At 44.0% G+C, this 10,902-nt stretch overlaps 1 protein-coding gene across 1 annotated transcript in view; it reads left to right on the top strand.

Moving 5' to 3' along the window:
• The window catches only part of LOC115123352 (tetratricopeptide repeat protein 9A-like), a 9,575-nt gene extending 6,354 nt beyond the window's left edge, over positions 1-3,221 (top strand). Inside the window, exon 3 of the mRNA XM_029652689.2 lies at positions 551-3,221. Within this exon, the coding sequence (XP_029508549.1) occupies positions 551-633 (83 nt within the window). The 3' untranslated portion in view covers positions 634-3,221. The remainder of the gene's footprint in view (positions 1-550) is intronic.
• The last annotated feature ends 7,681 nt before the right edge of the window (positions 3,222-10,902 follow it).

Raw genomic sequence — 10,902 nt, 5'->3', positions numbered from 1 at the left:
ATTTTTGTTAAGATATGAATGTGATTTGAGTTTTCACACGAGATCAATAGTTTTCATGTCCGTTGCACATTAACTAAGCCACGCCCCCGAATGAGGTCATAAGAGCGTGTCAGTGTGATGGGACCACCTTTTTCGACCAGAATTAACACGCAGACATTGAAGCTAAACGTTACAAATGGTTGAAACTCTTAAGACACGAAAGCGTGCAGCTGTGGCTACACGTGGAAATGGTTAGAAACTCTAACTCTCAACAGAGTGAGAATAGTTATAGAATGTATCAACGATAAATGTCCCTTTCTCTATCGTTCTCTTTCCCCACCCCTTCTCCATTGTGTATCTTGTCAGTCCACTAGGGACTTTTGTCTCATGTAAGTGTGTATTCTGTGTTATTAGTTAGTAAATAAATAATTAAATAAATTGTGTGTAGAACTGAATAATAAGAAAAGGCTGGGGGTCTTGTGGAGTCTGTGACGTTCAGAATGATACTGATATGAGGTAATGATTAATAAATGACTTATCAATATAATATTTTCTGTCTTGGTCTTTCCAGACACCAATGTTCTCCGTTACATCCAGCTGACTGAGATGAAGATCCGTCGTTCTGCCCAGAGGGAGAAGAAAGAAACCACATAAACAACCAACTAAATCAATTTCTGTTTTAATAACTCACTTCTCACTTCACGTAAAATGTGTGCTTTCTTCATGTGCCACCCAGACCTAGTACACCACAAGTCTTGGGCCGGGATTCAATCCGAAACCGCGCTTGACATTTTTTGGGGTAATTTCCAATTGAGCCGACATCTGCAGTGCTCACCTTGAATGCAATATCTGTAAATGTGGTAACATGACCTTTTAAAAGCTGCATTGTACAAGCGTGCTTGGTTTGAATCCCGGCCTTGGTGTTTTAAAGGATATTTACAGATATGCTTTAGCACAGCCACTTTTATCCATCTTCTTATTATTATAATGCACATCACTGCCAGTCCAAAACATTGCACAAAGTGTAAATAAGGCCAACAACACTTGCACAGCCACTTTTATCCATCTTCTTATTCTTCCTGACAATTATGTGATTCATACCAATGGGCGTATTTTACTACTATACACAAAACGACTATATGTCGTATAGAGATACAGTTCATACAACTGAAATGGCGCAGCTGCCGTTCGGTGATGGTCAACATCTCCAAAGTTTATGTCTATGACTAAGTTGGTCAACACGGAATCAGATGGATAATGCACATCACTGCCAGTCCAAAACATTGCACAAAGTGTAAATAAGGCCAACAACACTTCTGATGGTGACAGAGTAACAGAAAACACTGAATGAAGCATTTGGCTGTAAGTGACTGTACACAAGATGTGTTTCTAACACCTGGGGCCCCTGGTTTATACCTGGTTCTACCATGTGTTCTTTGTCCAGATCTTGTCCACATTCCAATGTTGCCCACATTTTTAGACAAGTGTAGACAATTAAAATAGCATTGATATTGTGATTAGATCTTCTCCGGAGGTAGTCCGGATCGTGTCTACACTTGAACACTTATAGTGGACATGTTAGGAAGCCCAGAGGGCTGCTGTCTGGTCATGTCTACACTTGACACTTACATGCGACTTCTGCTATCAGAATACGAAGCTCGGATTTAAAAGACGGGTCTAGACGCACAAAAGTGGCTTTGTGGTCTGATTGTGTTCAGATCAGACTGACCACTTCAGGATGGTGTTCAGATCAGACTGACCACTTCAGGATGGTGTTCAGATCAGACTGACCACTTCAGGATTGTGTTCAGATCAGACTGACCACTTCAGGATGGTGTTCAGATCAGACTGACCACTTCAGGATGGTATTCAGATCAGACTGACCACTTCAGGATGGTGTTCAGATCAGACTGACCACTTCAGGATTGTGTTCAGATCAGACTGACCACTTCAGGATGGTGTTCAGATCAGACTGACCACTTCAGGGGATTTCTCCTCAGTGTGGACGTAATCAGGCTACAGTGGGAGACGTCATCAGCACTCCTCCCACAAGTCTCCGGAAAACATATGTTTTGGGACCGAAAGGTTTTTCTTTTCATTATAACTTCGGAGGAAATTTGTTTTTAGCGTGTGAGGAACGTGTTTGCTGTCTTCATAAATAGCTAATATTTGTAGATTTTTTGTGTGGGGGGTGAGAGTCATACGAACCCTTTTGCAAACCCTTTTAGCGTTGCTTGTGAGATTCCTGGCTAGCTACAGAGGTTAGCGGGCTAGTTAGCTACTGACATCAGTTGTTGTGTTGTTATCATATTTTGCCTATTCCACCATTTGGAGAATTTGAATATGGTGCAGGAAAAAGGAATCTGGACACACTATGGACACGGTAGACACATTTAAATGTAGAGGTGTAGACGCATGACGCTTTCGGAATTCCGTGATCAGAACTCTGTGATCAGAACTCCGTGATCAGAATTCCGTGATCAGAACTCAGTGATCAGAACTCAGTGATCAGAATTCAGTGATCAGAACTCAGTGATCAGAATTCAGTGATCAGAATAATAAAGCTGCATGAACTGTGAAGTCTAGACGTGGCCTCAGACAGGCATTGTGTCCGGATATCTTACAAATGTAGACAGACCTGGATTTAAAAAATAATAAAAAGTTAGTTTTTTAATTTTGACCTCTTTTTCTCCGACAATTGGTAGTTACAGTCTTTTCCCATCGCTGCTACTCCTGTACGGAGGCGAAGGTCGAGAGCAGTGCGTCCTCCGAAACACAACCCTGCCAAGCCACACTGTCCCACTTAACCCGGAAGCCAGCCGCACCAATGTGTGGTAGGAAACACCGCCCGGCCCGCCACAGGACTCGCTAGTGCGCGATGGGACAAGGACAACCCGGACGACGCTGGGCCAATTGTGCACCTACCCGGGTCTGTAGTGACACCTTAGACCACTGTGCCACTCGGGAACCCCGAGGTATAAACAAGGCTAAGGAATCACTTTTTCCCCAACCTCGCACTGTTAGAAACCGAGCTAACACTTGTTTTAGTTTTTATATTTATAGATTATTTAGTTTTGAAAATCTTTGGGTCTTACCGTTACCTATAATAGATATATAAAGACTATATTTATAGATTGAATTGAACCGTGTTTACGTTGTAAGGGCACATATTTGCTCGTTGTCATGACACTTTTAAAAAAAGCATGTCACAAAATATGATAAAAGGCTTACTTTATAAAAGACAATGCTTTCTGTATTTGTTTTAATTGAATAATAGCAAAGCTAATTGTGCTTTTTTTTGTTGTAAATGCAAGCAGGGAAATTCATTCTACAAGAGTATCTTTAAGAAAACACCAACTGTTACTTTATGAAGGACTTATATTCTCGATTACAGTCATTGTTTTTGTATTTCACATGCTTTAGTACCACCAATTAGGCTCTAAAACTATTAAAAGCACATGCCAACCAATCACATTTCGGAAGAACTCAATTAATACCATGGCTCTCTCTAAAGAGAGGTTGCAAAAATTTAAAAAACATAGAATTCTCAAGTGACTTCAATCGTTCAACAGAACACATTCAAATAGAAACGTCATCTGTTATGGTAATATCTCTTACTGAGTCTATTAACTGAACGAGAGGAGAAGAGAAGAGCATAGCTGAGTGAGAGGATGACTCCACACATACCTTCTCCTCTTGGTAGTTGTCACGGTGAGACAGATTATAATGAGCCTGCCTTGCCATTGAACTGCATGGTTTAGCAGTGTCTGAAATGGTGCCATATGCCAAAAGTGCCCTACTTTTGACCAGGGCCCATAGGGAATAGGGTGCTAAGTAGTGCACTAGATAGGGAATAGGGTGCCATTTGGCACGCACAGGTGGCACACTGCAACAAGGCTAGGTAGGAAGTCACCAAATGGATCAGAACCAGTCTATCTGAAGTCACTAGAACCAGTCTGTCTGAAGTCACTAGAACCAGTCTATCTGAAGTCACTAGAACCAGTCTATCTGAGGTCACTAGAACCAGTCTGCCTGAGGTCACTAGAACCAGTCTATCTGAGGTCACTAGAACCAGTCTATCTGAAGTCACTAGATGGAACAGAACCAGTCTATCTGAAGTCACTAGAACCAGTCTGTCTGAAGTCACTAGAACCAGTCTGTCTGAAGTCACTAGAACCAGTCTATCTGAAGTCACTAGAACCCTTCTGTCTGAAGTCACTAGAACCAGTCTGTCTGAAGTCACTAGAACCAGTCTGTCTGAAGTCACTAGAACCAGTCTGTCTGGTTTTCGGTTGGTTTGGTCAGTCAAGACAAAATAAACTATGACATGCCACCAGGGCCTGTTTTCGGTTGGTTTGGTCAGTCAAGACAAAATAAACTATGACATGCCACCAGGGCCTGTTTTCGGTTGGTTTGGTCAGTCAAGACAAAATAAACTATGACATGCCACCAGGGCCTGTTTTCGGTTGGTTTGGTCAGTCAAGACAAAATGCAGTGAAGTTCGTCGCGAAAACACAACGCACACATTGAGTCAAATCTCCAAATGATTTCAACAATAGCTTATGAGACACGTTAGTAATGTAGAATACAGATGTTTCTCTATGGACAATAGATCCTAGTGGTCCCAGATAAGAGGGCATAATACCTAGCAGGCCATGAGTTAGCCAGCTAACATTTACATAATTTAGCAGACCCTGTTATCCAGAGCAACTTACCGAAGCAATTATGGATAAGTGATTTGCTCAAGGGCACATTGACATTTTTTTTTTTTACCTAGTCGGCTCAGGGATTCGAACCAGCGATCTTTCGGTTACTGACCCAATGCTCTTAACCGCTCGGCTCCCTGCTGCCCCTAATGTTGTTAAACAACCATTAAAAAAACGATTGATTTTCTAGATCATTTAAAGGTTCAATGCAGCCAATTTTTTTTTCTCAAAATCAAATAATTTCTAGGTAACAATGAAGTACCTTATTGGGATTGTTTTCAATTAAAACTGGTCAAAGAGCAATTTCTTAAGCAAAGAGTTTTGCTAGGACTGTCTGAGAGTGGTCTGAGTGAGGGGCCAAATTGGACAAGCCTAAATGGGGCTTCTTTTTTTAACCGCCTGGTGACGTCGCCATGGGAACGAAACGGGCTGACAATTTCAGGCGGTCTTTTCAAACAGCTCTCACGCAAAAAAAAAAAAAATGCATTATCATCATGTTCACGATTTTCACAGTATTATTCCAACCTCATAGTAAATATATATAAAACACAAGGGGAGGAAAAAAAGAAATAGAAAGTATATAATCGTAATATTTAGGTTTGATCTGATGGATCCTGCTTTGTACCCCGTTGTCCTCTTGGCATTATTTATTCATTTATTTTTAACCTTAATTTAACTAGGCAAGTCAGTTAAGAACAAATTCTTATTTTCAATGACGTCCTAGGAACAATGGGTTAACTGCCTGTTCAGGAGCAGAACGACAGATTTGTACCTTGTCAGCTCAGGGGTTTGAACTTGCAACCTTTCAGTTACTAGTCCAATGCTCTAACCACTAGGCTACCCTGCCGCCCCATTGACAATGAATGCCAAGGAGTTGGTATGATAGCACAAACAGGCTATACAAATAGATAGGCTTCACCTTGAACAGCTGCAGCACATATTCTGGTGATAATTCTCATGTATCAGACATACCCGGGCCTCAGACAAAGTACATACAACCTTGTTGTTTTTTTAATAAGCATAATCAGAGCATTATACATGCAGAGATCATTTAAATTCCAGTCAATTCATTAAAGTAAAAATCAAGTTCCCAAATTCCAAATCCTTGTTGAAAAATGGAAGAGAATTGGAATTTCAATGTACTTCCTGAATTGGCTCGAATTGAAATGGAATTGACCCAAATCCTGATAGAGATATATTTATATCTATATGGTTATAGCTATACATGTCACTAATGGGCGGTGTTAGTGGTGTATTTTACTGAAGCCCTGTGGTGGTGGGGCGGTGTATTTTACTGAAGCCCTGTGGTGTTGGCGGTGTTGGTGGTGTATTTTACTGAAGCCCTGTGGTGTTGGTGGTGTATTTTACTGAAGCCCTGTGGTGGTGGGCAGTGTTGGTCGGTGTATTTTACTGAAGCCCTGTGGTGATGGGCGGTGTATTTTACTGAAGCCCTGTGGTGTTGGCGGTGTATTTTACTGAAGCCCTGTGGTGTTGGTGGTGTATTTTACTGAAGCCCTGTGGTGGTGGGCAGTGTTGGTGGTGTATTTTACTGAAGCCCTGTGGTGATGGGCGGTGTATTTTACTGAAGCCCTGTGGTGTTGGCGGTGTTGGTGGTGTATTTTACTGAAGCCCTGTGGTGTTGGTGGTGTATTTTACTGAAGCCCTGTGGTGATGGGCGGTGTTGGTGGTATATTTTACTGAAGCCCTGTGGTGTTGGCGGTGTTGGTGGTGTATTTTACTGAAGCCCTGTGGTGTTGGTGGTGTATTTTACTGAAGCCCTGTGGTGATGGGCGGTGTATTTTACTGAAGCCCTGTGGTGTTGGTGGTGTATGTTACTGAAGCCCTGTGGTGATGGGTGGTGTTGGTGGTGTATTTTACTGAAGCCCTGTGGTGATGGGCGGTGTTGGTGGTGTATTTTACTGAAGCCCTGTGGTGATGGGCGGTGTTGGTGGTGTATTTTACTGAAGCCCTGTGGTGATGGGCGGTGTATTTTACTGAAGCCCTGTGGTGATGGGCGGTGTTGGTGGTGTATTTTACTGAAGCCCTGTGGTGATGGGCGGTGTTGGTGGTGTATTTTACTGAAGCCCTGTGGTGATGGGCGGTGTATTTTACTGAAGCCCTGTGGTGATGGGTGGTGTTGGTGGTGTATTTTACTGAAGCCCTGTGGTGTTGGTGGTGTATGTTACTGAAGCCCTGTGGTGATGGGCGGTGTTGGTGGTGTATTTTATTGAAGCCCTGTGGTGATGGGCGGTGTATTTTACTGAAGCCCTGTGGTGATGGGCGGTGTTGGCGGTGTATTTTACTGAAGCCCTGTGGTGATGGGTGGTGTTGGTGGTGTATGTTACTGAAGCCCTGTGGTGATGGGCGGTGTTGGTGGTGTATGTTACTGAAGCCCTGTGGTGATGGTGGTGTTGGTGGTGTATTTTACTGAAGCCCTGTGGTGATGGTGGTGTTGGTGGTGTATGTTACTGAAGCCCTGTGGTGATGGGCGGTGTTGGTGGTGTATTTTACTAAAGCCCTGTGGTGATGGGCGGTGTTGGTGGTGTATTTTACTGAAGCCCTGTGGTGATGGGCGGTGTTAGTGGTGTATTTTATTGAAGCCCTGTGGTGATGGGTGGTGTATTTTACTGAAGCCCTGTGGTGATGGGTGGTGTTGGTGGTGTATTTTACTGAAGCCCTGTGGTGATGGGCGGTGTTGGTGGTGTATTTTACTGAAGCCCTGTGGTGATGGGCGGTGTTGGTGGTGTATTTTACTGAAGCCCTGTGGTGATGGGCGGTGTTGGTGGTGTATTTTACTGAAGCCCTGTGGTGATGGGCGGTGTTGGTGGTGTATTTTACTGAAGCCCTGTGGTGATGGGCGGTGTTGGTGGTGTATTTTACTGAAGCCCTGTGGTGATGGGCGGTGTATTTTACTGAAGCCCTGTGGTGATGGGTGGTGTTGGTGGTGTATTTTACTGAAGCCCTGTGGTGTTGGTGGTGTATGTTACTGAAGCCCTGTGGTGATGGGCGGTGTTGGTGGTGTATTTTATTGAAGCCCTGTGGTGATGGGCGGTGTATTTTACTGAAGCCCTGTGGTGATGGGCGGTGTTGGCGGTGTATTTTACTGAAGCCCTGTGGTGATGGGTGGTGTTGGTGGTGTATGTTACTGAAGCCCTGTGGTGATGGGCGGTGTTGGTGGTGTATGTTACTGAAGCCCTGTGGTGATGGTGGTGTATTTTACTGAAGCCCTGTGGTGATGGTGGTGTTGGTGGTGTATGTTACTGAAGCCCTGTGGTGATGGGCGGTGTTGGTGGTGTATTTTACTAAAGCCCTGTGGTGATGGGCGGTGTTGGTGGTGTATTTTACTGAAGCCCTGTGGTGTTGGCAGTGTTGGTGGTGTATTTTACTGAAGCCCTGTGGTGATGGGCGGTGTATTTTACTGAAGCCCTGTGGTGATGGGTGGTGTTGGTGGTGTATTTTACTGAAGCCCTGTGGTGATGGGCGGTGTTGGTGGTGTATTTTACTGAAGCCCTGTGGTGATGGGCGGTGTTGGTGGTGTATTTTACTGAAGCCCTGTGGTGATGGGCGGTGTTAGTGGTGTATTTTATTGAAGCCCTGTGGTGATGGGTGGTGTATTTTACTGAAGCCCTGTGGTGATGGGTGGTGTTGGTGGTGTATTTTACTGAAGCCCTGTGGTGATGGGTGGTGTATTTTACTGAAGCCCTGTGGTGATGGGCGGTGTTGGTGGTGTATTTTACTGAAGCCCTGTGGTGATGGGCGGTGTTGGTGGTGTATTTTATTGAAGCCCTGTGGTGATGGGCGGTGTTGGTGGTGTATTTTACTGAAGCCCTGTGGTGATGGTGGTGTATTTTACTGAAGCACTGTGGTGATGGGCGGTGTTGGTGGTGTATTTTATTGAAGCCCTGTGGTGATGGGCGGTGTTGGTGGTGTATTTTACTGAAGCACTGTGGTGATGGGCGGTGTTGGTGGTGTATTTTACTGAAGCCCTGTGGTGATGGGCGGTGTATTTTACTGAAGCCCTGTGGTGATGGGTGGTGTATTTTACTGAAGCCCTGTGGTGATGGGTGGTGTATTTTACTGAAGCCCTGTGGTGATGGGTGGTGTATTTTACTGAAGCCCTGTGGTGATGGGCGGTGTTGGTGGTGTATTTTACTGAAGCCCTGTGGTGGTGGGCGATGCAAAGAGACATGTAAATTTACTAACATCACATTTTATCAGGATATTTCTGGAAGTGTTTCAGTAGTGAAGATTTAGGATGAGTCCCAAATCTGGTCTAAAGTAGTGCACTATAAAGATAATAGGGCTCTGGTCTAAAGTAGTGCACTATATAGGGAATAGGGCTCTGGTCTAAAGTAGTGCACTATATAGGGAATAGGGCTCTGGTCTAAAGTAGTGCACTATAAAGAGAATAGGGCTCTGGTCTGAAGTAGTGCACTATAAAGAGAATAGGGCTCTGGTCTGAAGTAGTGCACTATATAGGGAATAGGGCTCTGGTCTGAAGTAGTGCACTATATAGGGAATAGGGCTCTGGTCTAAAGTAGTGCACTACATAGGGAATAGGGCTCTGGTCTAAAGTAGTGCACTATATAGGGAATAGGGCTCTGGTCTAAAGTAGTGCACTACATAGGGAATAGGGCTCTGGTCTAAAGTAGTGAACTATATAGGGAATAGGGTACCATTTGGGATGCATATATAGAGTGCTTGTTACTTACAGAGATCTAACAGAAGAAAGTGTGACTGCAACACAAAGCAGCAGCCCAGAAAACATTGAAGAGGGACGAGATACAAATCAATCAAGTGACACGGGAGAAAGTTGAGGTTGTTTTGCTTGCAGAAAAAAATAACATATCACTGAATAAATTAAGAAATTAATAAAACAAAACCAAGCTTTACATTCATGATGCTGCCCCCCAAAATAAAGTGCACTTTGTTTATTAAGAAAATGCACAATCTTGAACTCTGGAATACAAAATAAAAATGGTAAAGCTTTGTGAAGTTATCAGGCCTTTTGCTGGATCCAAGCCATTATCCCAGCCAAGAGAAAGTCCAGCCATAGCATCAGCTTGTCATAGGGATTTACAGTAAGCCTAAAGTGGAACTGACAGCGTTTTTAACAACAGGAAATCTTATTAATCTGTTCATATACACCCCCAGGAAGAATATGACTTTTTAAAAACATTTTCTGACAAACAAGCACTTAGATGTGGTCATTTTCACATTTTCATAAAATCATAGAATGTTTAGGAATGACGTAGAGTAAGGCATTTGTGAAAATTCGATACCAATATAGAGTGGGAAAGCAGCCATGCGTTTTGGACAATTAGTAGACACTGCAGTAAATAAAACCCTCATTAAAAGCACCTGTCACATCCAGGACCAGAGTCAATGCAGACCGGTGTGCGATAGCCAATCAGAGCTACAGTAGGCCTTTATGCAAATAAGCCATTTGCCATATGGGCCTGCCACCATTCACTTTGAACTGGACTGTGTGTTTACAGGTAGTAGGGCCTGCCATCATTCACTATGAACTGGACTGTGTGTTTACAGGCAGTAGGGCCTGCCATCATTCACTATGAACTGGACTGTGTGTTTACAGGCAGTAGGGCCTGCCATCATTCACTATGAACTGGACTGTGTGTTTACAGGCAGTAGGGCCTGCCACCATTCACTATGAACTGGACTGTGTGTTTACAGGCAGTAGGGCCTGCCACCATTCACTATGAACTGGACTGTGTGTTTACAGGCAGTAGGGCCTGCCATCATTCACTATGAACTGGACTGTGTGTTTACAGGCAGTAGGGCCTGCCATCATTCACTATGAACTGGACTGTGTGTTTACAGGCAGTAGGGCCTGCCATCATTCACTATGAACTGGACTGTGTGTTTACAGGCAGTAGGGCCTGCCATCATTCACTATGAACTGGACTGTGTGTTTACAGGCAGTAGGGCCTGCCATCATTCACTATGAACTGGACTGTGTGTTTACAGGCAGTAGGGCCTGCCATCATTCACTATGAACTGGACTGTGTGTTTACAGGCAGTAGGGCCTGCCATCATTCACTATGAACTGGACTGTGTGTTTACAGGCAGTAGGGCCTGCCATCATTCACTATGAACTGGACTGTGTGTTTACAGGCAGTAGGGCCTGCCATCATTCACTATGAACTGGACTGTGTGTTTACAGGCAGTAGGGCCTGCCATCATTCACTATGAACTG

The sequence above is a fragment of the Oncorhynchus nerka genome, linkage group LG18, assembly GCF_034236695.1.
Source record: "Oncorhynchus nerka isolate Pitt River linkage group LG18, Oner_Uvic_2.0, whole genome shotgun sequence".
Taxonomy (NCBI): domain Eukaryota; kingdom Metazoa; phylum Chordata; class Actinopteri; order Salmoniformes; family Salmonidae; genus Oncorhynchus; species Oncorhynchus nerka.
Note: the sequence above shows the minus strand (reverse complement) of the source record. Positions and strands in the feature narration are given on the sequence as shown.